General features: G+C 41.3%; 7 protein-coding genes and 1 long non-coding RNA gene across 12 annotated transcripts; 2 read left to right on the top strand and 6 right to left on the bottom strand.

Annotated features, from left to right (window-relative positions):
• Nucleotides 1–807: 807 nt before the first annotated feature.
• LOC124200315 lies at nucleotides 808–1750 on the bottom strand. Its single transcript, XR_006877253.1, has 5 exons — nucleotides 1570–1750; nucleotides 1391–1467; nucleotides 1146–1316; nucleotides 917–1067; nucleotides 808–856 (listed from the first exon to the last, which is right to left on the bottom strand). It is a non-coding gene; the product is annotated as an uncharacterized LOC124200315 (long non-coding RNA).
• A 314-nt stretch (nucleotides 1751–2064) lies between these two features.
• Nucleotides 2065–5688, top strand: LOC124200311 (tubulin alpha-1C chain-like). Of its 2 annotated transcripts, XM_046596508.1 has the most exons (19): nucleotides 2065–2805; nucleotides 2870–2912; nucleotides 3037–3078; nucleotides 3151–3176; nucleotides 3247–3272; nucleotides 3339–3347; nucleotides 3426–3498; nucleotides 3563–3621; nucleotides 3738–3832; nucleotides 3889–4098; nucleotides 4165–4215; nucleotides 4290–4420; nucleotides 4484–4580; nucleotides 4643–4741; nucleotides 4826–4897; nucleotides 4977–5054; nucleotides 5132–5234; nucleotides 5295–5381; nucleotides 5440–5688. In XM_046596508.1, the coding sequence occupies exons 2-19, from the start codon at nucleotides 2910–2912 to the stop codon at nucleotides 5538–5540; spliced, it is 1362 nt and encodes a 453-aa protein (XP_046452464.1). In that variant the 5' UTR covers nucleotides 2065–2805; nucleotides 2870–2909; the 3' UTR covers nucleotides 5541–5688. The 2 variants fall into 2 exon arrangements, with proteins under 2 accessions (XP_046452464.1, XP_046452463.1); XM_046596507.1 differs by having other exon boundaries at nucleotides 2065–2912.
• A 155-nt stretch (nucleotides 5689–5843) lies between these two features.
• Nucleotides 5844–6974, top strand: LOC124200313. The gene is made up of 4 exons (XM_046596512.1): nucleotides 5844–6103; nucleotides 6167–6366; nucleotides 6434–6533; nucleotides 6591–6974. Exons 1-4 carry the CDS (start codon nucleotides 5922–5924, stop codon nucleotides 6661–6663), a joined length of 555 nt encoding a protein of 184 aa, XP_046452468.1. The 5' UTR covers nucleotides 5844–5921; the 3' UTR covers nucleotides 6664–6974.
• LOC124200312 (DDRGK domain-containing protein 1-like) lies at nucleotides 6927–8528 on the bottom strand. Of its 2 annotated transcripts, none has more exons than XM_046596511.1 (7): nucleotides 8381–8528; nucleotides 8193–8296; nucleotides 7989–8132; nucleotides 7616–7920; nucleotides 7468–7557; nucleotides 7283–7388; nucleotides 6927–7222 (listed from the first exon to the last, which is right to left on the bottom strand). In XM_046596511.1, exons 2-7 carry the CDS (start codon nucleotides 8281–8283, stop codon nucleotides 7050–7052), a joined length of 909 nt encoding a protein of 302 aa, XP_046452467.1. In that variant the 5' UTR covers nucleotides 8284–8296; nucleotides 8381–8528; the 3' UTR covers nucleotides 6927–7049. The 2 variants fall into 2 exon arrangements, with proteins under 2 accessions (XP_046452467.1, XP_046452466.1); XM_046596510.1 differs by having other exon boundaries at nucleotides 7989–8135; nucleotides 8381–8527.
• Nucleotides 8529–8868: 340 nt separating this feature from the next.
• On the bottom strand, nucleotides 8869–10276 carry LOC124200314 (deubiquitinase DESI2-like). Its single transcript, XM_046596513.1, has 5 exons — nucleotides 9996–10276; nucleotides 9848–9920; nucleotides 9683–9776; nucleotides 9477–9618; nucleotides 8869–9407 (listed from the first exon to the last, which is right to left on the bottom strand). The coding sequence occupies exons 1-5, from the start codon at nucleotides 10128–10130 to the stop codon at nucleotides 9240–9242; spliced, it is 612 nt and encodes a 203-aa protein (XP_046452469.1). The 5' UTR covers nucleotides 10131–10276; the 3' UTR covers nucleotides 8869–9239.
• A 213-nt stretch (nucleotides 10277–10489) lies between these two features.
• Nucleotides 10490–12761, bottom strand: LOC124200310. 2 transcript variants are annotated; one of them, XM_046596506.1, is made up of 6 exons: nucleotides 12621–12761; nucleotides 12379–12542; nucleotides 12202–12315; nucleotides 11183–12132; nucleotides 11032–11116; nucleotides 10490–10969 (listed from the first exon to the last, which is right to left on the bottom strand). In XM_046596506.1, the coding sequence occupies exons 2-6, from the start codon at nucleotides 12475–12477 to the stop codon at nucleotides 10661–10663; spliced, it is 1557 nt and encodes a 518-aa protein (XP_046452462.1). In that variant the 5' UTR covers nucleotides 12478–12542; nucleotides 12621–12761; the 3' UTR covers nucleotides 10490–10660. The 2 variants fall into 2 exon arrangements, with proteins under 2 accessions (XP_046452462.1, XP_046452461.1); XM_046596505.1 differs by having other exon boundaries at nucleotides 12379–12569; nucleotides 12621–12721.
• Nucleotides 12762–12866: 105 nt separating this feature from the next.
• On the bottom strand, nucleotides 12867–15883 carry LOC124200308 (heat shock protein 75 kDa, mitochondrial-like). Its single transcript, XM_046596504.1, has 13 exons — nucleotides 15630–15883; nucleotides 15479–15561; nucleotides 15268–15417; nucleotides 15132–15203; nucleotides 14899–15068; nucleotides 14724–14833; nucleotides 14579–14652; nucleotides 14166–14512; nucleotides 13950–14097; nucleotides 13722–13884; nucleotides 13495–13653; nucleotides 13196–13427; nucleotides 12867–13125 (listed from the first exon to the last, which is right to left on the bottom strand). Exons 1-13 carry the CDS (start codon nucleotides 15814–15816, stop codon nucleotides 12951–12953), a joined length of 2070 nt encoding a protein of 689 aa, XP_046452460.1. The 5' UTR covers nucleotides 15817–15883; the 3' UTR covers nucleotides 12867–12950.
• A 1089-nt stretch (nucleotides 15884–16972) lies between these two features.
• On the bottom strand, nucleotides 16973–27181 carry LOC124200305 (neurogenic protein mastermind-like). Of its 2 annotated transcripts, none has more exons than XM_046596500.1 (8): nucleotides 26238–27181; nucleotides 24626–25103; nucleotides 22960–23292; nucleotides 21272–22822; nucleotides 19850–20260; nucleotides 19330–19780; nucleotides 18835–19238; nucleotides 16973–18772 (listed from the first exon to the last, which is right to left on the bottom strand). In XM_046596500.1, exons 2-8 carry the CDS (start codon nucleotides 24959–24961, stop codon nucleotides 18149–18151), a joined length of 4110 nt encoding a protein of 1369 aa, XP_046452456.1. In that variant the 5' UTR covers nucleotides 24962–25103; nucleotides 26238–27181; the 3' UTR covers nucleotides 16973–18148. The 2 variants fall into 2 exon arrangements, with proteins under 2 accessions (XP_046452456.1, XP_046452457.1); XM_046596501.1 differs by having other exon boundaries at nucleotides 18581–18778; nucleotides 18836–19238; nucleotides 26238–26836.
• Nucleotides 27182–27751: the final 570 nt, after the last annotated feature.

The following is a 27751-nucleotide window of genomic DNA, read 5'->3' as shown; positions in this document are numbered from 1 at the left end:
CGTAGATCCAGGGAGATTACCTGGAAATGGAAGAAGAGAGAAGAGTGCGAGGCAAGTTTTACTGGGGAGCGATTAGTCATAATAGGCTTCCGGGTTAGACTCATGACCCTCTAAAAGTTTTCGTCGGATCATGCGCCTTCCAAGTCCCCGTTCGACCAGAGCCCTCCCCTCCTCCTGGTTTCACAGCGAGTGAGTGACCACCGGCGGGCGTTGGTTAGTGGTTAGTTAGGGAAACGGGGCCACAGAAAAGAAGGGAGCCCAGAAATGCACTTGTAATTTAATCTAACTACCCAATTTATCAGTCTTTGATTACAGCATTCTCTCGTCGGTTTTCAGTTTCACCAATGGAGTCCATGATCAGTAGCGAAGGATTACCCTGTAAGCAGAATGAACATTGATTTGGATGACAATAATTTTCAATAAGATTGTAGCGACAAAAAGCAATACCTCAAATCAAGAGGGACTGTGTCAGACTGTGTAAGGAGCTAAATAGGGAGATTCAAGGGTAGCAGCCATTGGGTTAGCAAACAAGGGACCTTGTTTACTTTCTTGAAAGAACTTTTCATAAAGTCTGTCATGCAAATTTAGGAACCTTAATGAAAAAAAAAAACATGAAAAAAAAGTAAAAGAATAATTAAACAGTTTTAAGTATATACTCACGCAATATTTTTCTCGCCAAAATCATCATCTCGTCCAAGGAAACGCCATCACACATCGCGAACAGCCAAAAATCTAAAGGGTGAAACTCCGTGCTGTGTTGAGAGCAGGGTAGTAGAAGCCGGTTGGGTAGTCGAATGATGCTGGCCGCCTAAATGATGTTCATGTGGCCGCATCTTCTCGGTCATTACCTAAATGGCTAAATCAAGAAACAAAATGTAAACAACATTTAAATTCAGTGACATGACAACGAAGTTACACAGGTAACACCAATCAGCTTTCCTAAGCAATCCAGAAGATGGAATTAGTCAAGTTCGATGACAAAGCGAATGATCCGTGTTGAACGTGTGGTCATTGCCTTATTTCGGAGGGATAACCAGATGCCCCACATTTGGTCTTATAGGCAACATCTAAATAAGAAACCAAACAATCGTTAAAATTGCTATTAGTATGACAACTTCTCTAAATTCAATGTAAACACAACTTACAATGATGATAGCATGATCACAATATTTAACCTCTTTTTTTGTTGTTGACAAATAGGGAGATCAAGGGTAGCAGCCAATAACGGGTTAGCAAACAAGGAATCTTGTTGACTGTAAGTCCTTTTCTTGGAAGGACATAACTTCTCATATAGTCAGTCATGCCAATTTAGAAACCTGTAAATAAAACTAAAATTCATATTAGACTGCAATTAATAAAGTTCAGTAACATGACAAGTGAACTTTTATACACATGAAACCACAAATCAGTTATCCAAGATTCTCTATAAGATGGAATGAGAGATTGTTCCATGCTGGGGTCGGTGATCTAGCAAGTTCAATAGAAACAGCCGATAATGAAGATTAATCCTAATAAAACATGAGAAGAATATATGTTTTAGCATGAAATAAAGCTAGTGTTGGTTTTTACCTGTATCATTTCGATGACACATTCAGTAGAATACAATGAGTTTGAACAAAATAGTTGACGGTAGGTTGCATGACTTTCACGTTTACTCTGACTGTGAGTTGATGAAAAACATTAAGGTTATCCAACATATACACGGAATAGAACACATCACCGACAAGTTATTACAGACGAAATCACTCGAGTTTACCTATTAATCATTGGTAATTTTTGAAGCTAGCTTAACGATGATTGTTGACTCATCAGGGGCAAGTCAAGTAAGTAGCCTAAGTTATCCGAGCAATCGCGATTCCATAAGCATACACGGGAAAAACCCTCTACCGGGAATCAGTTCGAACTAAATTTCCCGTGTATGCTTATGGAATCGCGATTGCTCGGATAACTTATTACTTGACAAGCCCCCAGGTTGCCACGATGAATGGTACTGACCTCCCCCTTAATGGCTCTGGGTCAACGGTAACTGAGTGTTAGGAATTCATTTAAAAGCCGGCTGTAAAGAAGGAATCGAGCGATTTATTTAACGGGTCGAATTTCACAACTATAAAAAGTGACTGGATTTTTAGGGAAGATTTTCAAAACAATCGATTTCAGTGACATCTACACAAATGAATGACGAAAGCCCCGATTTTCGTCTGCTTTGCTTACGTCATGTTGTCACATGCAGTTGTGTTGCTAAAAGTTGTGTCGATGATCAATGGACACAATTATAATCATAAATAATAAAGAAAATAGAACCGGACGGACAAAGATACGCCTCTCATTGGGTCTGAGAGGCAAAATCTAAATAAGATACACCAAAATGAAAATGCTGCAGTCAAGTGGGCTATTGTTTTCTCTTGAGTCTTGAAGTGGCAGAGACTGCTGAAGAAGTGGTTAGATAGGGTTCTTTATTTTTATGACTCATGAGAGTGCTAAATAAGTACAGAAGTATTGCGAACAGCTGATAATCAGCTTCTTGAGTTTTGATCGAAAAACAAGTTGTGAAATTGTGTGAGGGCAATCTTAACGAATCGGTGATCCGAAAAACACACAACCCAACAAGTACGCTTATCCATGTCCGATTATGCGCCTATGATACATGAGTCGATCGTTACTTTCTGAATAATTGAGGAGGATTGTTATAGATTATTAGGACTGAAATGTTTGTCCTCCGTTCTCAGCTTTGTGTATTCTCTCGTTGCTCTGGCAACGTACAGAGGTATGAATTTTACCTTAGAATGCGGAACAGATGAAAAGCAGGTCCTTCAGTTACATCTTGAACGCACTGCGGACAGATTTAACAAAAAAGTTCTCTTGTTTTCAGATAAAATAATCGCTTACGTATAACGCAATCTCTACAAATCATGGTATCATAAGCTTTTTGAAATTAAATTAAAAGCCATGGTGGAAAAAATTTTTTAGTTAATATTGCCTTGATTTTTAAAAAATGACATTTGTTTTTTCTTGTTGCTCTAAAATTATTTTAATTAGGTCTATTCGCAACGTGAATGCATTTCCATTCATATCGGACAGGTAACGTTTATGTCAAAATAAATCGGAATACATTTTAATTACTAACCTTAATTCCTATAACGCGCTGTCCAGGCTGGTGTCCAAATCGGGAACGCGTGGTAAGTGACGTAGCCTAAACATTTCTAATTGACACGAATCTTAGTCAAATAATGTTTTGTTTTTCAATAGTTGGGAGCTCTTTTGCCTTGAACATGGGAAATATTTTTTTTATGTTATGAAATAGAGAACTTAAATCTAATGAATATTAATTGATATTGTAGGAATCGGAGGTAATTATTAATTAAGATGCGATTAGAAACAATGTTAATATTGACTTACTAAATAAAAATGCGGCGGAAATGATGAAGCGGATGGACAGATACCAGAAGACCGATCCCCTGGATTGGCAGACGATACCTTCAACACATTTTTTATGGAAACGTATTACAATTTTAATTAACCAATTTATTCCTTAATCCCTACCTTCACCTACATTTTCATTTAGAGGAGCTGCTAAACATGTTCCGAGAGCAATCTTCGTCGATTTGGAACCTACCGTTATCCGTATACTATTTTTTTTTTACCATTCAATTTTCTAGACACCACACAATGCATTTTATGCGTTCGTACTGACCATCGGTATATGCTCCAATATTAATCCGATTTTGCGGCTTACACAGATGAGGTTAGAACCGGAACATATCGCTCACTTTTCAATCCGGAGCAACTGATATCTGGAAAAGAGGATGCTGCTAATAATTATGCTAGGGGTCACGTAAGAAAAAATTATTGATACTCGCCTTACGTCCGTAAATTACTTTGCTATGACAGTACACGGTAGGAAAGGAAATCATAGACTTGACCGTGGATAGGCTCCGAAAAATAGCGGACCATTGTCATGGCTTGCAGGGATTTCTGATATTTCATTCTTACGGCGGTGGAACAGGATCAGGATTCACATCATTGCTCCTTGAGCGGATTGCCCTAGAATATGGGAATAAAAAGTCTAAGCTATGTTTCTCCATCTATCCGGCCCCACAGGTAGATTTCTAAACATAAGCGAATGCACAATAACAACAAGTGTTTACCTTTCTTTTATGTTGGTAGGTATCTACCTCGGTTGTGGAGCCTTATAATAGTGTGCTATATACCCATACGGTAAAGTGAATATCGCCTAAGTTTAAACTGAAATTCTTACCTGAATGCCTTTTTTTAAATTGAATATTCAATAGACCCTTGAGCATAGTGAGTGCAGCTTCATGGTTGACAATGAAGCAATTTACGATATGTGTCGTCGGCAATTGGAAATTTTGAGTCCAACTTATACGAACTTGAATCGCCTTATTAGTCAGCTAGTTTCTAGGTAATTTAGAGAAAATTCAATTGGTCCTCAAACAAAGTAAAATCTTTCAAAATGCAATTGTAGCATCACAGTATCTCTAAGATTCGACGGGGCACTTAATGTGGATCTAAGTGAATTTCAAACTAACTTGGTACCTTATCCAAGAATTCACTTTCCATTGGTATGAAAAGTTCCTCTTTTACCTATCAAATAACGTTTCCATACATTTCCAACTGTATTCAGGCAACATACGCACCCTTTGCACCTGAAGGAAGAGCAAATCATGAGAAAATGTCAGTTGATGATATTACCAAATCGTGTTTCGATCCCGGACATCAAATGGTATAGTTAATCCAGTATCTGCAAATATTTAGGGAAAGGCAAAAAAAAAAGTTTGTTTCAATTTAACGTGACATTCAATAACAGGTTAAATGTAATCCAGCAAGCGGAAAGTACATGGCTGTTTGCCTACTTTACCGAGGAGATGTAGCGCCTAAGGTTTGAACCAACTTACTTGTTTTGTTTCTTTTTTCTCTTTACTGGATACTTAACAACAAATTTCCATTTCTTTTCGAAGGATGTTAATTTTGCTATAGCGCAAATCAAAGCAATGAAGACCGTACACTTTGTCGACTGGTGTCCTACAGGATTTAAGGTTGCTAAAGCAATTCTATTTACCAAAAGCTCATTTAGGAATTTTAGCATTGCATTGATACACACGACAATTTTTAGGTTGGAATCAATTATCAGCCTCCCTTTGTTATCCCAAATGGAGATTTGGCTCAAGTCACACGAGCAGTCTGTTGCTTGAGCAACACAACTGCTATCGCAGAAGGTATTTCCTTTAAAACTGTGTAAACAATTTGTCAACCTAAACTTGTCCTACAAACTAAAGCATGGGCGAGACTTGATCGAAAGTTTGACTTGATGTTTGCTAAACGAGCTTTTGTTCACTGGTATGTCGGCGAAGGCATGGAAGAAGGTAGGGCTAATTTTCACTACGTTACCGATAACTCCCCAACTAATTTCCTTGCACACAGGAGAGTTCGTGGAAGCTCGCGAAGACCTCGCTGCCCTTGAACTAGATTATCAAGAGGTGGCTGAAGGTTTAGTAGATGAAGAGGAATACGAAGAAGATTAGATCATTAAAAATTAAAAGCACTCTAGCCTACATCAAACACAAAAATGGTGCTTGCACAACAAAAATTATGTAACTGCCATTCGAGATCACTCGAAGTCAACGTTAGAATAATACACCAACGTACTTGTGACGTTAAATAAAACCACAAGCTTTTGCACAAAATCTGACAGAAATCGATTAGTTAAAAAATTGTAGCAGTTAGAAAAGTACTGACTCGCCCGTTTTTTTAAAATGGAATTTGAATTTTGAATGAGGCGCGTAAATTTTGAAGTATCAAATGTCAACAACTCAAACGCCACCTGTCGCATAAACAAGCCGGTTTTAGTCATGCAAATGGGCGTTTAATTGTTTGAGAATTTGAAGACGCTTTCAACGACAAAAATGCGGATGCGTGGGAAAAAGAATCTCATTATTAAACTAGTCGTATCTTTAGTGATTTCTTACGTTCTTTTTCGTGCCAAATGGCAGTCTGCCAGTTTCGGAACCTCAGTGTCAGAAAATCCACACCAAGTTTGGGAATTTGTCTCTGATCTAAACAATGCTAAATTATTAAACCCATCAATGTAAGGATTTGACATTTTTTAAATCTTGTTGCTTGAGCTAATAATATGATTTGACTATCAAAGCTACGACTTCTACATCACTGAACATGATAAAGGAAACTATGAACATTGGGAGTATGGAGCTGTCATTTACGAAACAATGTCCTTCATCCCCATTCTGACTAATGTCAACTATGCTGATTTCACACTGAAAACATCTCCAAATAAGGATTATTACAGAATTCAGAGCACTTACAAAACATGCTTCTTCAGATATGCTTGCTGTACAACTCTTTGACATTCCTAAATTTTTTTAAGATTTTCTAAAACAAAAATTTCTATTTTTAACAGTAAATAGTAAATCTGAAATGACTTTCAGTAGTAATGTTGCCTATGGAGGAACCAAGTTCCACGAAACTATAGACTACCAATGTCCATTCATCCTCTCTTGGTAACCATATTTCTTTTAAAAATCAATCTGAATCCTGTAACAACACTTCCTTGATAGGTTATGTTCAAGAGAACTGACACACCAGAGGAATGAGTGGATGCACCGCTTGGAAAAAATCTACCAGAATTGAGCAACTTAGACTGAGGCAATACAAAATAGGTATCTTGGGAGTTGGGACTGCTTTAGATCTACAATAGGATAGGACATACCTTGTTTTAGTGCGGGATCAATAAAGCGGACAGTTAACGACGTTACGTAATCTTGGGAGACTTTTGTCTCCTTACCCTAGTTCCTGATACTCATCGCTTATAGAAACAAAGTAAAAAGAAAAAAAATTATTACATGACATTTTTTAATTTTAAAATTTGCATAATAAAATTTTTACCAACTGTGCTCAATGAACGTTATTGATTTAATTACCAATAAATCATCTTAGATGAACGAATAATGGTACATTCCAAAATTAAAATAAATCTTTCAGTGTCCATAACCCAATAGATGAGAACAAAGTTACTTTTAGTGGGATTCAGCTTGGGCAGGTTGGATTTTTGATCCTATCTGGATCAATTGGTTGCTGCTTTCTGCTAAATCTGAAAGAGAAACTCTCCCTCTTTGGCGAATGAATTTTGCTACAGCCTCCATTTCCTCAAGGGAGATGTAAATGAACTTTCCACGATCGTCAATAACCCCTAATGAGACAACATTTAAACACGTGACATACAAGCAGACTGGATTTTAGTACACTTTACCTGTTAAAGATCCTTCTTGAACAAGTTTTTTCAACCTATCAATAGCATCTTCTGTTTTGAGTTGAAAGTGAGCAGCTAATTCTTCTAGTAAAACAATTTTGGTTTCCTAAAAACCAAAAAAAAAAAATGGTATTTTAATTTTTCTTTAACTGATACGCGCTAATTTAAAGATAAAATTTGCATACGTGAACATAATCAATGAATTTCTGCAACAAGTTTTCTTCCGCCGATTCTTCTTGGGCATCAAAACCTTGTTCCTCCACTGTGAAAGCAGCCTGGTGAAAGTAAGTTGATAACAAAAGGTAAATTAATGATAAGAAAAAAATCAAGCACCTTCATTTTGAGATATTCTTCATGCTCTCGTCGGATTTTCTCTTCTGCTTCTCTTTTGATTTGTTCTTCCTTTTCCTTCTCAGCCTGTTCTTCCAGTTCTTCAATTTTTTTCCTTTCTTTTTCTTTCTCAAGATCAAGTGCTTTTTTCTCCTCTCTCTCCCTTTCTTCAGCTTCTCTGGCTGCTTTACGCTCAGCTTTAGCCTCCAACTTGGCAAGCTTTTTCTTTCCTACTTTCATGTCACCCAAATCAAGCAATGAAGATGCTACCTCATCTTCAGAATCTTCTCCTGCACTATCTTGGTTTCCTGTTTTAATAATCACCCGAATATAGAAAATATTTAGAATTTTTCATCATAATAAACAGCCCAAAAACCTGCAAATCTTGGTTCATCTTGTTGTTGTTGTCTCTGTCCCCCTCTATTTCTCAAGCCTAATCTGTTTCGTGCAGCAACCGCTCTTCTTACCCCACCAACAGCTGCAACTTCTTGTTGAGCTTCTGGTTCTTGAACTTCTGTTTCTTCTAAATGAAATGGATATTTGTTATAAATGATCAACTTGACTTTGAGTTAAAACTCACTTGATCCAAACTGTTTGCTCAAAAAGTTCAAAAGAATGATAATGAGAACCAAAACAACAGCAGCTGCTGCCAATGCAATGGTGTTGTCCATATTTTGTTGTTATCTATGAACAAATTGAATGAGGAAATTGCTGTCTTTTTTTTAATTTACTACAAACATTTTAGAATGCATCTTTCAATTAGCTTACCAATTGATTCAAGAAATACAAAAGTCAACTGATTGCGATCTTCCCAAAAGTGGAACACAATTCTAATCTGCCAAATAAAAAAATATTTGCAGACGAAACTGCACAGTAGCGCAACGTTGCCAACGTACTGTAAAAACAGAAAATGGAACTTTTTTTCTACGATTTATTTTTCCATTCGATGAAATTTTTAAAATGGAATAAAGAAAAGGTTTTTTACGATTTTTAATAACCTATGTTCATTCTATTGCGATGAACCTGAAAACGATACTGTGGACTGGGCTAATTTTTAAGATAAAAATTTTAGTTCATTTTCATTGGCGGTTTTCCGTAACTGCTGGATACAATCGGTTACAGGTTTTCCCAAGGACGCGTAAGATAATAACCGGGGGGAAAATCCTGTACCAAAAAGACTTAACAAATTTATCAAGAGTACATTGGCCAACGTGATTAAATTATATTAGCAACGCTCCAATGACGAAAATCATATGTTTTTCTTTTTTTGTTTTTGTGTATTTCATCGATTTCATTGAATTGCGCTATTATATGTGAGGAACGAGTGAGTCTATGGTACGATGGATTTTTTAGACATACAGTGGCAGTTGAGAGAAACTGGGTCCGAAGAAAAGAGTTTAAGTTATAGCATGGAAGTGGAATAAATTGGCAATAATATGGATCGTCGCGCGTAACCTGACAACTGCTGTGATCTAGACGTGCAATATTCCCTAGATCGTACAATCCATTTTTGACTTGATGATGATGATTTCAAAAGAAAGCAAATAGGAAAGACTAGTACGATGAACAGGAGATACCGATGGGGGGAAATTTTAAGGGGCGAGACACAAAGAGAGATTTTCCACTTCTATTTCGGCTGAAGTTCACCATTGTTTTCATTTCGTTGGTTTATTGTTTGCTGCAAGGCAACTGGAGTCAACCATTCTTGAGGCAAACACCTTTCCAAAAATGGTATACATGTGCTCCAATATGCAAGTCGGTTTATCCACGAAGGAACCTCTTTCCCACACAAAATCTGCAATATGAATTTTAAGCTTATTAGAATTTTAATAAAAATACATTAACAGATAACTTTTCTTCATACCCCTGTTAGTGCGCTTGAAAAATGATTACAGTTACGGTTCATTAAGTGGTATTTATCACCTCTAAACTCCTTTCCCAGTTCTGTTACAATTCGCTGAACATCAACTTCAGTGAAATCTGTGTAACCCAGATGAATGACTTGCCTATAAAATAGATAATATTACAATAATTGTACAACTGTCTCAAAAATCACAATTCTGGTTTTACTTGAATTTGAACTGTTCCCCCAATTCTTCTGCGTCTCTAGGAGTGATTTCAAAGATTCCTGAGAAGGGATATGGATGACCACCATAAGCATATTCTGTGAATAGAAGAGTTATAATTTATTGTCAAGCCATCACATACATTATTTTAGAGTTGAAAAGTGTTTACCTGTTCCATAGATTTCAATTCCTGAATGAAACACACCTAATCCAAGTGAAGAGGTATAGCCATTGATCCAGTACTGTAATGATGATGCACACAAATCTTTTATTAGCCTTGGTGGATAGATAAGAATATATGATTTTAAATGAATTACCATATCATAGACATTTATAATGACAGGTTCTCTGGCCATTGTGTCGTTTAGAATAACTTGGTCGTCATCAAAGAAACGCTTTTGACCCAAACAATCAAATATCCGAAAGTTACAAGATGAATCGAATTTTGACATTCACTAACAAAGGTTTAGTTTAACGCAAAAAACTTCACAACGTATCCGAGAGCAATCGAACAAAAAATACAACTAACAAGACTCGTCCACTTCGTTTTGCCCCGCAGCGATGAATTGAACGGCAATGGCATCCGACATTTACAGATGCACTAAAGCAAGAAAACGAAAACAGGTTCTCATGAAATCATGACGCGAATCACAATCATTTTATCGTTCTTCACATAAGGAAATAATGATTGTAGAACTACTTTGTACTAGAACATTCTTTGTATTTTTTTAATCTTTTCCAAAAATGTAAAAGTTAATTGACAAATCGGACAAAAAACGTATTGCGCCAGCAGAGTTCTCATTTAATTCCCCTTTCAATACTAGAATCTAAATTGATAATAAAAATACAACCGATTATCTGTGTGTGTATATGACCGTGAAATAGCACGATGTGCGTTTCTCCATCTTTTTTTTTAATTTAATGGATTCCACATATTTAATAACATCGTAACAAAAGCAATTGAAGGACAGCAACTAATCGCCTATTCGATTCCAGCCGAGCATACAGCAACGTGATCTTTTTCGCAATCCATGTAACTTAGGGCGTCACAAACGGCTAATCCGTCGCAAACGTAACCGAATACTGTGGATGTTCTGTGGTTATCGGCTTTTTCATCGTTGAGATGAATGGTGAAATCGGTCGATACGATGCTGCACTGAGTCTTGGCATAGTCACGTTTCAATCTGAAAAATATTGACCCACGAATCTTTTTTAATGGAGACGAATCCGCCATGTAAAGTGATTCCGGCCCGGGAATTCTTCCTCCCGCAATGAATGCCTTCGGCTTCGACTAAAAACACGTAAAATAAGTTTCAAATAAAAATGTTTTTATCAAATAGAATCGTCGATTACTTGATAAATGACTGTTCCTCGGTAGGATTCTCCTTCCGTAGACAAACAGTTTTGAGCGAATCTTTGGCACATGATGGGAGCCACGCTGAATAAACGAATAATTGTAAAAATAAATTAACGAAACAAATTATGTCTCTGAGATAAGACTCACTCGGGTCGAAGTTCTATGACAATTTTTCCATATTGCTTGCCATTAACTGCTAGAACCAAAAATGCCTTTTTGTTGTGCAGCGAAACCAAAGATGGTAAAACAACCGGGGGTGGGGTACAAAACGACGACGGTGGCATCATCATTGGCTGTGCTGGTGGTGCGTGATAAACATTCGGCGGTTGCATCCTTGGTGGTGACATTGGTACGTTATGAAAAGCTGGTCGCTGCTGCGGGATAAAATCTCCAACTTTCTTTGGAGTCTGAACGTTATTATGAAATGGTTTTCTCGGATCAGACGATTTATCAGCCGGGCCCCCCCTGTTGAACTTATTGTCCATGTGTTGCGGTTTGTTACCATGATGTTCGTGAGGCTTGTGCGGTCCTCTGTCGCCCTTGGCACCACGATCCATTGGCTTCTTAAACTCGGCTTCCTTTCCACCTGTAGATTTGTTGGCCCATCTCTCTGGAGTGGCTTTACTTTTTTCCTTTTCTGGTTTAACTGCATTATTTCCTTCCGATGCAGCTGCTGCTGCTGCTTCCGCCTTGATCTGTTTCTTCGTCTTGACTTTTTCGGTCGATTCGGATGATGCAGTGGTGTCAGGTTTGACTGCAGCCACTGGTGCCTTCCACTGTTCTTTACGAGTGCACGATAGAATCAAAAATGACAATGACGTTAAGAGGTTGGTCTCGTGCGCGTCTGATCCTTCCGAAGGAAAATTAAGAAGGGCCGAATCAAATAAAGGAGCAGCCAATTTTTCTCCATCAGAAGTCTTGATTTCCATAGAGACGACAGCGTTGCGGATAGAACCGAAAGTCGACAATTGATCCGTCGTTTGCTTGGCACTAACTTTAGATTCGGCTAACAATTCGTTGTAAGTTTTAAGTAAATTTCCCGTTTCTTCCGGAGTGCGTTGCTCATCCGATGGTTTGCTCAAATGAGCGGCAACATCCTGTTGTTGAAATTGTATAAAATTTTTTAATATGTTTTAATATTTCTACACTTTCAAATGAGAACGAACCGATAATTGTGTTTGGAGTTTTTTCATTTGTTTGTCGTTCTCTTTGCAGCGAATGCTGACTTGTTGCAACAGAGCTTGAAGGGCATTTTGCGTAGCTTTCAATGTCGTTTCAGCCTGCAAAGAAATTACAAATTTTACATTCAAAAACACGTTGTAAGGTGTCCAATGATTTCTTACTTCTTTGTGTTTACTCAGGTCCCCGTTCCATTGGCTTTTACATGTGACGAAAAGGGTTTTGAGGTTTATCTCAGCCATCTGTCCATCGCTTGCCTCCATTTTATTTTTCACGCGTTACGTTTTTTAGTTTTTATATATTTAAAACAATAAACTTTTCTCTCTTCCTGGAAAAAATTTCGTTAAACCAAAATCTTTTTATTACTTTGAAAATTATTTCACAGGTGAAATTCGAAAATAGTTACCTGTTCAAATCCAATTACTGCACGCGAAATAACCAAAAGTGAAACAAGTGTTTGGCTGCTGCTTACCTACCGTCCTCTGGTAACTAATAGACGAACGAAAATTTTACTTATCTGTGACGCAGTCACAGACACATCCCCTGCGGTCAAACAAGATTATATTTTTTTTTTAAGGAACGAAAGAGCGTAGAAACCCTGCAATAGTTGTGAAATAATGCTGGGCATGACCAACCCCTCGAAACGACATTCTTTCTTTTTTTACAAGACGAAATGACTTTATTTAACGGTAACTAGAAAGAACACAATGGCTGCTAAATGGGGGACACGTTTTGCTTAGTATTTCTCCAGGGCCATAGTTAACAATTCGTTCATATTGGCAACAACAGGCCGGGCATCGTCCACTAGGCCAGCCGACACCATAGCGTTAGCAAAGAGCTGGTTAGCAAGCAAAGATGCCAAAGCTGGATTCTCATCTTTCAACTTGTGCATCTTTGTGATGATTGGATGCCTTGATAATATTACAATAAAATATTTGATTTAAAATAATGGATATAATGGGGAAAAAATTAACGACTAACTTTGGATTGATTTCCAGCTGTGGTTGAAGCATCTTGTAGCGCTGTTCTTCAGGTACAGCTTGTGACTGGGTGCGGACAAAATGTCTGGCAGCGCCCATTTCTTCGACGGTGACGACACAAGGGTGGGATTCCAATTTGCGAGTCACTTTAACCTTTGAGGCTCGGCCGGATAAGGTTGCCGACAAAAAGGTGATGATCTCTTCAGTCGCTTTGCTATCCAGACCAGTCTTTTCTGTGAAAACAGAACGGAATCATCAGCTGACACCGGAAAAGTATTAAGAACAAATGCATTGGCATACCAGCATCAGCATCTGTGGATTTATCCGCACCCGAATCTTGTCGCATGTCCTTTTCGACGGACGTCAATTGTTTGCGATCAAATTCCCGCAACTGGAGCAAAACTAGTTCATCGTAGGGCTCAAAACAAAATAAGACTTCAACATCTCGCTTCTTCATTGCTGCAAATTAATTTAAAAACATTAAAACCATGTTAATATTTATAATTTCAAAACTAAATTATGTATACCCTCATAGTAAGCAGAAGACTCGGCTAATGCTCGACTGGGAGCGGCTAAATAATAAATATCCCTCTGTCCCGCTCTCATACGGCTGCAATATTCTGCGATGCTGACTTTTTCACCAGGGGGTAGTTGAGAAGATTCGTATCTCAACAGTTTGGAAATCTCTTCCTAAAATTCAAAATTAACTTCAATTAACAAATGTAAACATTTTAAAATCTTCAATTTATCAGTACCTTTTCCAATTGTTCGGTAGAAGAAAGAATTCCTTCTTTAAGGAAGATGCCGTAATCACGGTAGAAACGTTCGTATTCTTCCTTGGCCTTTTGTGACTTGTCGTGCAAGAATCGAAGTATTCTGTTGGTCAACACTGTCCGCAGTTTCCTACACATAGAATTTAAAATAAAAGGATAAGACACAACTTGGAAAATAATATCACAGAAGCATTTTACCGGATGAGAGCACCTTCTTGGAGCAATTCACGGCTAAGATTGAGCGGAATGTCTTCCGAATCAACTACACCTTTGCAGAATCGAAGCCATTTGGGGAGAAGATCCTCGGCTTTGTTCTTGATCAAGACACGCCGACAATAAAGTGCCAATCCGGCGTCGGATTCTCGACTCATTTCAAACAACCCAGGTTTGCCCTCAGGGAAGTAGATGAGAGCGCGGACGTTGAGAGGAACATCGGTTTTGTAATGGAGAATGAAACGCGGGCGATCGTAAGAATCGGAAATGAACCGGTAGAATTCGTCGTGTTGGACAGCTGTCACCTCTTTGGGTTCCATCAACCACAATGGCTAAAACCGGACCAATGACTTTCAATTCCCGTTTCCTCAGAGGCAAGTTTGTAAAACGATTAATACCTGAACTGTATTGACGACTGTTCCATTAACAGAAATCGGGCTACCCACGAAATTGCTGTATCGTTGGATAATGTCTGAAATTTCCGAATGACAGCAATTGAGTTAAAATACAAGATAGCTTTTAAACTGGACAATGAATTTTTACCCTTGATTGAGTCTTCCTGAGAAAAGTTGGTGCAATCACTTTTAAGATGAATGACAATTTTTGTTCCAGCTTCAACTGAGTCATCTTCTGACAGCTCGTATGTTCCAGTACTGCAATCATTATAAACGAGATTTAGAACGCAGTTACAATAATTAGATATGTTGTAACGACGAACCCGTCTGAGCTCCAGTGCAATCCTACGCTGCCAGGTTGTGATGACTTGGTAAACACATCAACTTTATCGGCGACCATAAATGCCGAATAAAAGCCGACACCAAATTGACCGATGATATTCGATACCGAGTCTGGTGCTCCGCCTTTGCTTTTCAATTGCTCTATATAAGCCTGTGGCAAGCAGTATTGGTTATTATTTTTTCTATTAATTGATTTTAAGTATTTCAACATCACCTTTGAACCTGATCTAGCAATTGTTCCCAAATTGTTGATCACTTCTTCTTTGTTCATACCGATGCCATCATCCTGAAGGGTATTTCATTTCGATTTATAAAGAGTTGTGCCAAAAGCATTTTGGGATTCTCATTACCTGGATGGTCAATGTCTTGGCTTCTTTATCTGCAGTGATTTTGATTTCCAATGGCCTTTGACTGTTTTCCAAGGGTGTCCCAATAAGGGACAGGTAGCGAAACTTTTCCAATGCATCAGAGGCATTGGATATCAGTTCTCGTACAAAAACCTATAAAGCCAACATGGTAAATTGATACTAATAATGCATTGTTAATGTGTGAAGGACAAACCTCTTTCTCAGAATACAGAGACTTTGCCACAATGTCCAGGAGCATTCGAGTTTCAGCCTGAAACTCTCTTTTCTCTGGAACAGCTAATCATCAAAACAATATCAAGTAAAAAATCATGCTTCAACAAAGAAAGAACTGAATCAGAATTTACCTTTGGTCTGCTGTTCATTCTTAAGGAATTGTGTTGTACATATAAAGCGATTCAAAGAATGATTAGTATTGGACGTTTGACATTTGGCAAGTAACGAAGAAGTTGTAGGTTGAGGAACTCGTCGAAAATTATCCGACCGACGTAAAAGTAGAGTAACCGCACGTGACAATCGCATGGAAGCCGCCATGTTTAATGAAAATTTAAACTAACAACATTAAGATCGAAGGTGACTGCTAAACAGCATCTTGTGTGTCGTCATGCGTCAAGGCTGAGGAAATTCTGTCTTTCTGATATTTTTTTTTTAAAAAAAGGTTCCGACCCCAATCAAGTTAATGACTTTTTATTTATGGCTTGTAATAACATATTCATGCCTGATAATGTTCGTATATGCCGGAAAATATTTATCGCTTACAAACAAACAAAACGCGATCGTCTTAGCTTCTTTGTAAATGTGTCAGTTATTGGAGACAGACACAAGTATAATATGCGTCGAGTGCAAGCAAACTGGAAGGGACTTTGGATTGTTATAATGAGAGTTGCGTTTCTTTTTTAAAGAAAAGAAACAACAACAAAAAAAGAAATTGCGTGGAGGGGAACGTGATATGTGACGTGACACCGATCACGTTGAGTGGCCGCCAAGTGCGCTCGGCAACAACGAAAATGAACAGCAGATTCTGAAAATGTTGGGGTTATACTACGATTTGAATTTCACTCTGGCAATAACTAATAAGGACATGTAATAATAACGACTTGAGCAGCAGCAAAGAAGCGGCAACGAATGGGACGAGAAAGAGAGACGGATGATAACACAGAGACGAAGGGAGACGCAAAAGAGAGTGGTTTAGTGCTGGTGTCCAGACATATACGCGCCGAGCAGCTCCAAGAAGGGAAATTTTTGGTTTCTTTTTTTCTTTTTTCCAACAAAATTATTGTCCTTTATGGTTCAAGGTTGTGTTATTCGATTCCTGGACGATGCTACTATAGACTATACTCGCTTGCAAGTACATACACATGCCCGTGGCCTTTTATTTCAAGGATTTCCCCACCCTTCCATACGTTCTTGAGCAGCGAACACACAAAATTGAAACGAAAACAAAAAGTCTTTTGAGTTTATCACGCTACGCCTGAGCGAGGGTTTGCTGGCATTGCCAACTTTATATTACACATGTACAGCCGACGAGTCACACGAGTTGATTTCGCATGACATCAACAACCCACACGTCTATCAATAGAATAATAATAATCTCGGACAAAAAACCCCATTCGTTTCAAATTTTAGACGCCAGTTGACGAAAGATGGCGCGGTATGGTGTACCAGCTGCTAAAAATAAAACGCTCCGCAATTGGTCATTTAACATGTATATTGCATAATTCAGAACAACATTATTTTTGTTTTGGCGCGAGAGTATAAAAAAATATACACACAGCTCGTTCGATCATCGATTTAAAAAAAATTAATTATATAAATCGGGGGGGATTGGGGAAGGGAGAAGTAGTGGTGGTGGTGGTAAGAATGTCGGTGGAGGAGGAAGGCGTTGTTGTAATAGTTGTTGTTGTTGTTGTTGAGGTCGGAGGAAAAGGATTGGAGGAGGTATACTGGCACTGTTTTGATCATTTTCTGCAGTGATTTCGACTTGAGAGAAATTTGTGTGCGCGACGAACCGAAATGATTTTTTGAATGTTTTTTGAAAAGACGTAGGGAAGAATTGGTTTTTAAAACTTTTTGAATCGATTTTTTCGGAGCGCAGAGACAAAATGTAAGGACATGAGGAGATTGGGAGACGATTCCCAGCAAAACTCCCAATATAAAGTCGACTTTTCGCTTGAAAAAAAATAAAAAAAATAAACAACACACAGTTTGATTTGATTGGTTCCGGAGAGGGTGGGGGGTAGGAGGGAAATATATAAATCAAGAGCGAGGGGTAGGAGAAAAATTAAAGAGAAAAACATAGTAATAGTAGTAGTAGTATAGCAGGTAATAGTATCAAATTCAATTCAAAACGAGGATGGGAGAGACAAATTATTATAATATGTATATCGTCAGTCGTCTTGTAGTCGACAATTTTTAGAAATCCCCCAAAGAAAAATTTGAGTTGGGAAAAATAATTATAATGCTCCCCCCTCCAAATTACAATATAGTATATCAGATTGAAAATAGGAAGAAGAAGAAAATATAAGAAAAACGAACGGGTTCTCTTTTGAGGAAAACCGAAATAAAGGAACTTGCCACACATTTTTTGTTTATGGATATGAGATAAGAGAATCAACACGAGAGTATAAGTCAACGAGAGAGAGACAGGGGCTAATATGCTACGTGTCACCGAGCTTTTCAACACACACAGTCACACACACACACTTTTTCGTCGTATAAATTGTTTTTTTTTTTTGGTTGTTGTCCTTTTGCGGTGGTGTGCAACACCAACAACGTTGCAGTAGATAGTCAATAGGAAGAAACAAACGATGGACGGGCAGGTGGTCGCACACTCAACACTGAGAGACACGGAAGATTAACAACCACTTCATAACGTGTCCAACAAGCTGAAACCCACTCCAGTGTCAAAGGAATTGAGCAGCTCCTGAGCGTCTGTGCCAAACTGGCCGCCGTTATCGCCGGATATATTATCCAAAAATTCCAAACTAAAGTCACTGTTGCTGCTAGAACTGACACCACCCACGACACCACTGTTGGCTGCTTGTTGCTGCTGTTGAGGATTGTTAAATTGCTGTTGCTGCTGAGGTTGTTGCGGTTGTTGAGGTGTCTGCTGCTGCTGCTGCATAGTTTGCTGTCCCATTCCGCCGGCCTGAGACTGTTGATTAAACTGTTGCTGTTGGGCTGTTGCAAACTGTTGTTGAGATGCGTTGGCGAACTGTTGTTGGCCGGCGTTGTTGAAATGCTGAGCTTGGGCAAACTGTTGTTGTTGTTGCTGCTGCTGGTTGGGATTGAATTGCTGCTGCTGAGCAAATTGCTGCGCTTGGCTGAATTGCTGCTGCTGTTGTTGGGGCACTCTCATATGCTGCTGCATTCCCTGTTGTTGCATCTGCATATTCGTCGCCATTTGCATTTTCTGTTGCATCATGGCATTGCCCATGTTTTGCGAATGAAGCATTTGCTGCGCCTGTTGTTGCTGCATTGTCAAAGTCACCTGTGCGACATCAATAATCATTAGTTGATCGACACAATGTCAGACAAATTCAATAACCGTACCTGCTGTTGTTGTTGCATGTTTTGGCCCTGATTTCCCGCGTGCATGTACGTCTGCTGCTGCATGTACGTTTGTTGCTGCATTCGAATGTTGTTGGGATTGTTGGCTGCTGCTTGCTGCTGTTGGAAACGGGCCATTTGTTGGGCCTGCTGGGGTTGTTGAGCTTGCTGCTGTTGTTGGACTTGCTGCTGCTGCTGCTGCTGTTGGGCTTGTTGCTGCTGTTGTTGCATAGCGGCCATTTGCTGCTGCCTCCAGGCATTCATCCCGTCAGGACCAACCGTCACGTTGGGCGGCCGTTGAGCCCTGACCATCGGATTGCCACCCCCGCCATTGTTGTTGTACTGTGGCCGATTCATCATCATGTTGTTACCGCCGCCACCGCCGTAGCCTCCCATGTTGTTCATACCTGTATAGGACATAACCGGAAAAACAACATTTTAAAACAACTTCTTAAGTGACATAATCGTGAAATAAACAAAAGGCTGATATAATCTTACCCATCATTCCTTGAGGTTGTTGCTGTTGTTGGACCTGTTGCTGTGGGTAGTTCATCATAGGTCGTTGCTGTTGTTGCATCTGCTGTTGCTGCAACATCGGAGAGGTGTTTCCGTTGGGAGACGGACGCCCAACCGCCACCGATTGAGCGGGAACCATCGGCCGGATACCTGGCCGAATGGCCGGTGGGTATCCTCCTCCAACAACTCCTTGCTGTTGATTGCCAGCAGCCATCATACCCATGTGTTGTTGTTGCCCAATCATCACGTTGGGTTGTTGCTGTTGCTGCTGGTTAGGTACAACGGCGGCTACTCCGGGTGTCGCGATTCCTCCACCACCGGCCATCATCGGCGTTTTGTAATCGGGAGGTGGAGGGCGCGTCATACCCTGTTGTTGCTGCTGTTGTTGTACATGTTGCTGTTGTTGCTGCATCATTTGCATCCGCATCATGGCCTGCAAATACATTCCAAATTAGAACCTTGTCAACATTCTGATCAAGTTTCAAAGTTTATTTTGCTGTACCTGTTGTTGTTGTGCCGCCTGCTGATGTTGCAGAGCTTGTTGCTGTTGTTGCGCGGCTTGCTGCTGGACGCTGAGGGAGGCTGGCATTCTCGTATTGGCTCTCAAATGTTGTTGAGTAAAGTTGATGGTTTGCGTCTGGCTGGCAGAGTACGTGTACGTGTTATCCATGCCTGGCTGTTGTTGTTGCTGCTGCTGCTGCGCCTGTTGTTGCGCGACTTGTGTTTGAGATTGTTGCTGCTGTTGCGTTCCAGTCGGTTGCTGTTGTCCGGTGGCGGCAGCCGTTTGATTTTGATAAAACATGGACTGTTGTTGCTGTTGTACCATATGCTGCTGCTGCCTCATTTGCATGTTGGACATACCGGCGTTGACTTTGACATCCGCTGACATTTGCATGTGATGAGATGCAGCCATCTGCAACAATATATCCAAACAAAAGAAATAGTTGTTTTGTTGGTTAAGTCATAAAATAATTCGTAGAAAAATAATGAAATTTTGTGGGTTTTTCCAAATTTGGCCACTAGATGGCAGAGAGCCCATCTAGAATTAACTAATAATAAGGAATATTTGTATGTTGTGTTCTCGGAAAAATACAGTATAGCATATATATATATATATCCATTTCCAAGGGAGGAGGAGGAGGGAGGGGTATAGAGCGAGAAAGAGCCCTCAAGGGGGAAAATGTCCAATGACCGAAAAGAGGCCACTCAACCTGTGTTTTCCATGGCCCTCTTTCTCTCTCTTTTTTTACTTATTCTCTTACTTCTTCTTTTTCTTATTCTCTCTTTTTCTCTACCGTTTCGTGCTTGCTCTCCCCCGTCCTCTTTCGTGGGCGATAACAACATTCAAGAATTGAAACTGAGCTTTTCTCTCTCGACGCCGCACACAAGAGAAAATGAATGGAAACAACAACAACAACTTGAAGTTGTCGTAACGCACATTTCTTAATTTTTAAGAAGAAGAAAAAGAGGCCATCACCTCCAAAGACGACAAGTCGCTAAAACCAGACATGTTTCCAGTGTCCTCCCAACTTCCGCTCGAATGATTATGCGGATGGAATGTTAGTTGGGAAAGAAGAAGAAGAAGACAGAGAGAATGAAGGAATGAAAGAATTAAAAAAGAGAGGGGCGACACATCCGGCGACGTTTCTGCTGCTGCTGCCTCCGTATGTTAGTTAGTAAAAGTTAGACGCTGCGGGCCATTTTTAAGGGGTCTCTGTGCTCGGCCGAGTGAGTGAGCGCGCGCGCTTTGCTCTCTACCCAACTGACCTTGAGGGTTATATATCCATGCCACGAATACCTCCTCCTCCTCCTGCTGGAGTCTCTCTGTCCTCCTGCTACTTACTACACTCGACCTCTATTGTCATGAAGAAATGGGGGCATATCTCCCCCCACCACCCTACAACGACTAAAAATTCGGAATTACCTGGATTTGTTGACCGTTGTTGCCTCCGCTGCTACTCATGTGCATCTGTTGCTGTTGAGTTTGGCTAAACTGGACGCTGCCCGGTCCAGCAGCTGATGGCGGAGGTGTCCGACCGCTGTTACCGCTCGTGTTATTGCCACTTGCAGTTGTACTCGTCGGCGTTGGCGCTTTTCGAGCGTTGAATTGTTGTTGCTGCTGTTGTTGTTGTTGCATTTGCTGAGGGGTAGGTGGTCCCATTGGGCTTGTCTGGCTCATTGGAACAGGTGATGATTTGGCACCAGGGACTTGATGTTGGCTACCGGGGATGCCCTGTTGTTGTTGATGCTGTTGTTGTTGTTGGACTGGTCGCCCAGGTCCGGGGCTGTTGCCTCCCAAGGGCGAATTGGCAAAATAGGGCATTTCCTTCTTGATCATTGGACTATTGGGACCGTAGCCACCTTGGCCCGTGTACGGCGTTCGATTCATGAACTGATTCGCTTGCTGCTGTTGTTGTTGTTGCTGCTGCTGCTGGGTTGGGCCTTGTGCGGATGGATTGTTGTACTGCGGTTGTTGCTGAGGCTGCTGCTGCTGCTGTTGTTGGTGTTGCTGCTGCTGGTCTTGGAAATTGCCCCGCATCCGCATGTTGTTGACGACAGGCGGATGGTGGGGAGGAACCAAAGGTGCACCTTGATTGGCCATTGTCGGGGGCGCAGAGAGACCTGTCGAGGCCTGATTCATGGCCGCCGGAGTCATACCCATCTGAGCTTTGTGTTGATGTTGCTCCGCCATTTGCTTCAATGTCAACGCGGCCGGACTGAGTTCCGGGCCACCGGAATTGACTCCAAATGGTTGCGGCATTTGCCGATTATTCATGCCATTGCCACCACCAGCGACGGCAGCACTGTTGTCCACTCTTTGCTGCTGCTGCTGCTGCTGTTGATGCTGGATGGGCGGGGTGCTTTTGGAGGTATCAACAAACGGCCCTGGAGCAATCCCAGTCGGATTGTTGTTGTTAAATGATCCAGTTGATGTCGATGATAGGGTGGCCGTACTGCAACTGGATGTCGTTATACTCGTCGTCAAGATGGATGATGACGTGTTGTTGTTGTTGCAGCTACTGGAACTGCTACTCGACTGGGCGTTCATGCTCATCGATTTGCCGATATCCAGCATGGCTGCCTGGATTTCGCGGTCGGCCGCTTCCACCTCTTCCTGCTTGAGTCGTGAGACGATGGAGTCGACCGTGCGAGATCCGTCGGATACCAAAGGAGCGCCGAATGGATCGGACAAGAGTCCGCCACTTTTGATGTTGGTGTCTGTCGTGTCGAAATCGAATTCCTCCATAAATTCAGGAGGCAGATCGTGTATCTCTGAGATCAGATCTTTGAACGTATCCGCATTGATGATTCCATCCGACGTGTCCTCCGAGATGAAACGCTCCAAATTGGCTAAATCGGCCGCCGTTTCATCAGAGTCGCCGTTCAATTCCGCCATAAAGTCGGGCGTGTCGCATCGTTTCTCCTTTTTCATTTCGGGCGGGCCATCTTGGCCGTTGGATGGCGACACCTGAGTCTAGGGAGAAAAAAAACACACCAAACATTTTTTAAAATAAAAATTCAATTCGTCGTTTTCTCTTTTTGTGTGTGTGTGACTGGATAATGACCGGATGAGCGTCATTGATAATCATCATCATCATTGAAATAACTCACCTCGCTCTTGACGGATGTGTTGGTGAGCGTCTTGACAGAGACGCTGGTGGCGCCGCTGGCGCTAGCGGTGAACTCGAGCTGCTGAACGATTTCGACCGAGAATTTGGCTGGGCCGCCACCAGAGGCCGTCGCCGATGAGCTAGCCGTCGTCGTCGTCGTGCATTGGATCTTGGCGGCCGGTGGTCCGTCGCCGCCGCCCGACGTCGACGACGACGAAGTGGAGGAGGAGTGATTTTGTTGATTTTGATTTTGGGATGATGATCCGTTCATCCCGCTGGACTCACTCCCTCCTCCATCTCCGCTCTCGTCCAGCGGACGCTTCCCGTACTTATTCTAATAAACAAAACATAATTGTCAGTTTTTTTAAAAATTATTGATTGATTGATTTCCCCAACCAAAATATGTTTGAAATGTGTTGCAAGACAAAAATAAAATAAAAGAGGGAGAAGAAAATGGTTGCCGGGTCGATAATCGAATGTCGGAAGAAGAAGAGGGGAAAATAGGGAGTCAAAGCCCCCCCTTCACTCTTCTTTTTTGGCGGAGTAGGAGGCGGACAGTCAAGGAGAGTTAGGAAGGGTGGTGTGTGTGTGGTGGTACTAGTCCTCTTTTTATCCACAGCCAAAAAGGGGATCAATAGTTCGCGGCGGAGTTAGACGAGAGAGAAGAGAAGAGAAGGAGGTGGGCCAAGTCCTTAACACACCACCCCCATCTCCGGGATATCTCACAGTGTGTGTAGAGAGAGATTCCGGCCCTCCCTATTGGCTACCTGGACCACCCCGTGACCGAACCGAGAGCCCCTACCCCGAGTGCGCTGGTGTAGTAGTACACACTCTATCAGTGATGGCTCGCATCAACGCCGCTGATTGGTCCGACACGACGAACAAGAAGTTGAGAGAGAGAGCGCGACAGTTCTCTTCTTCTTCTTTCTTCTTCTTCCTCTCATTCTGCCCCGAGGTTCAATACCTTTCTTCCCCCCTCTCTCTCTACACGGTCAAAGAACCTTGTGTGTAGGTTCCTCCTCTACTGTACGGCCATTCCTCTACACACCTAACATCCTCGATGGCAAAATACAGGACAATGAGGTCACCGACACACACAAACACACGAAAGCGCTTGACCCGATCATCACATGATTTCTATATTTTTCTCAAAAATATTTCCTACCAAAAATACAATGAGCATTATAATTCTTCTATTTCGGGGTTTCTTGTGTTGAAATATACACACAGCGCGCACCGGTTAAATTGCGGGACACATCCTCCTCCCCCCCACAGAAAGAAAAGAAATGGGTTCGTTTGCGCTGGTTTCGCTACCGGTGATGGTGGTGAACGACCTCTTTTGATCGCATCTGTTTAACGGGTTTTTTCTTTTTCTTTCCAGTGCAGTTATAATAATCTTGGCGCTATTTTCTCACGCAAAAGTCCATCACATTTTTGTACGTAAGACATTTTCTATTTCTCCTACCCAAGAGGAGCGGGAGTAGTGTAGTAGTAGGGGTGCGGAAGGGGTAGCGGGAATCAATGATTCAGCTGGTGGGCACCACACACACACAGAGAGACAAAGAGCAACTCCTTACAGGAGCGTCGCACAAGGAGTCAAGGGATCGATGATAGGGATAGTAATAAAAAAAAGAGAGTAAAAAAGATTTCGATGGTTTGTTTCTTACCGACTGCGTGTTGCCGGCGTGAGTCTCCGTAGCCGGTTTTGTACGTTCGGTGCTGGACGGACCACCACCGGTATTAGTAGTTGAGTTGTTATTAATTCCGCCGCTACTGCTGCTGCTGCTTTTATTGCTCTTGCTGTTGCTACTCGTCTTTTTGGCTTTGGGGTCGAGATACTTTTGCTTCAATGCGAACGACTCTTGCATTTGCTGTTCGCACAAGGCCGGTCCGATTCGATCATAGTGCATAAATCGATCCTGATGATCCTTGGTGTAGACTTCGACTCGCCTCCGCAGTCGATCCACGGCCGCCTGACGTTTCGGAGGCAGCACCTCCGACATTACTCCGCACGCAACCAATAATCTTATTGGCTGCCCCGCTCTTAGCTCCACATCCGTTGAGGCTCCAGTCTGCTGCTGCTGCTGCTGCTACTCGAATGCTTTAATCTTTCCACAACATGGCCTGTTTTCATGCTGAATCAACCTGCAATTGCAAAATATCACGTTATTAAATCATTCGTCAAACAAACAAGGAATACTAAAAATTGACGTTAAGAACAGACAGACAAACATCCACAAGGTCGTGATATAAAAACTATAAAACACACAATAACCTTGGACTCTTTCAAACACTTGGAATTTATAGATTTCCCAGTAGTATGTACCAGAACTTTTGTTTTTCCCTGGAAACTCTCTCTCTCTCTCTGATATCGAAATTGAATTGCAACCCGAAGAAAGAAAAAACTCTTTGAACACAATACTTTTATATTTTTTTTTGAAAAAAAAGGGCCACCACTTGTGTAATGAGACGATGGGTTTCCAAATGATGGCCTTGTGTCTACTGCTTTCCCTACCCCTCCCAGTCGAGTCCCCCCTTCCTCCACACACACACACATTTCGAAAGGGAGTTTCTCGCGCGCTTGTCAAACAACACCACCTAGCGAGCGGGTTAACAACCACTTGACGCGTCACTAACTGGGAAAAACTGAAAGATGAACATAAAAGAAAAGAGGAAGGGGAGAGACAAAATATTTTCTCTCTCCCCACACACAACCACACACACCCTTCGGAAACAACCCCAGGTTCGAAATATATGCTGGGGCTTGTTCCCCTCACTGTGAAATAAAAAACCCTCAACCATTCAAATTTCTCAGTGTGTGTGTGTATGGGGCTCCTCAATGAACAAAACCTAAAAATGGACGTTGACTGGAAATCAAAACACACAGACGCTGGGAATATATATGACCAACACGTTTTGACCCCCCCTTTCGATGCATCCTCCTATACACACACACACACACAGACATAAGAGAGTGAAATATTGATTGCAATCTCACGCTGGTGTTGTGTGTGTGCGGTTTGATAGTGACGCGGGCGGAAGGTCCCCCCAAAAACCAATTCGGTCAAAAAATACAAAAATCCCCCAAGAAAACAACCGGCATGATGATTATTACATGCAATCAATTGTCTCTATGACCGGATGGTTACTCAACTTATACTCACTCAACAGGTTACAACAATATTTTAAGAAAGCACATGTGTCATTCCACACACGCCATTTTTGTTGGCGAAATTTTCTCTCCCCCCCCCCATCCCACAAGAAATGATGATTGCATACCTGCATGTGCCGAGTTTGAATAGATCCGCAGAGATGAGGTTAGAGGTATGTGGTAGTAGTGAGTAAGTGGTAAGTCTTAAATTGTGCAATAATCCAAGACACGAGACTCGGCTTGCTTTTGGCCAGATTCCAGTCGACACACAGACACTGCAACACACACCACACACACACCACACGTCCAACACGTAACACACTCGTTGGATATATGTCCCCACCAAAGTTTATGCTTGCGCCAAAAAATAAAAAAGAGACTCGGCAGCACAGACACACCGAGAATTCAATTTTCGAAAAAAAGAAAGCCAATCGATTGAGTCATTTGAACGTTTTTTTGTGGTGGGGAGTAATGGCGATTTTTTCCAAGACTAATTATTCGTCGAAATTGAGGGAGAAACACACACGACACCAGTGAGAGAGAGAGATCGATTTCGTCGGGGATTTGGTGTGTTTGTGTGTGTGATTGACGAAGAAGAGGGGGAAAAAAAATGATTTTGTTCGGAGAAGTTTCAGAGATACGTCTCGTTCTCGTTCAGCAGCAACTTCGACTGAACACAATTGCCACATTGGCTTGGAGAGTCCCCCCAGCCCCAGCCGTTCGGAGCTGTTAGCCGTCGGCACCTTGATACTCGTAGTCAAGCACACGTCAAAATGTGTGTCTGCTTTTTCAGTTGGGGTGGGGGGGATATCTATTTTATTTTACGTGGCGCTACACCACGTAATTCAAACGTTGGAAAATATTCGACTGAAATTCGATAGAAACGTCCAAGTTGATGAATATACATTTATTTTTAAGAGAGAAAGCTCAATAATGACGACTTTCCGTATTAACAGGAGAGAGACGGATTTGACCACATTTCACTTGAAAAGCCAACGGAAAAGCCAAGCGAAAAAAGAAAAGAAAGAAAAAAGAGAGAGGGAGAGACTCGGGCTCTTCCCCGACAGACAGCGCCACAGCGGCCACGGCTGCAGACGCCACCCGTTTTCTTTCCTCTCTCTTTCGCCTCTCTCCTTTCATCCTGATTTCCTCCCTTCCCTCCGCTTTCGTTTACAGTTTCGGCCGCGCGTCTTACTTGAAAATAATTTTTTTTTGTCTTCTTCTCTCTTTCTAGATTTTTCGTGTGTTGGATTTTCATTTTATTGGGACACATTTTTTTTTTGTTTTCTATTTTCTTTTGACCTCTCAACTGTCATCTAGCGGCCAATGCGACCAACGATATACTAACGTCACATTTCTATAACTTAAATGCTATTTTCTCAATGCTAAACGCGCATAATAATTAGCTACGAGACAACATCTTGATGCAAACACGTAATAATAATACGTAAGGCAATAGGAGATGAAATTATTATGCCATTAACTGATGAAAATCTGCTCGTAAAAAGCCTATGCTTAATAATAAATCTACCAAGGCCGCACTGCAGGTCACAATGACTAACGGTCGTCGAGACGTCGACACACACAAAAAAGGAGGAAGGGGAAAAAAAAGTTACTTTCTACCAAAAACTGGCAATGCTGT

The sequence above is a fragment of the Daphnia pulex genome, chromosome 8 (genome assembly GCF_021134715.1).
Source record: "Daphnia pulex isolate KAP4 chromosome 8, ASM2113471v1".
Lineage (NCBI taxonomy): Eukaryota > Metazoa > Arthropoda > Branchiopoda > Diplostraca > Daphniidae > Daphnia > Daphnia pulex.
Note: the sequence above shows the minus strand (reverse complement) of the source record. Positions and strands in the feature narration are given on the sequence as shown.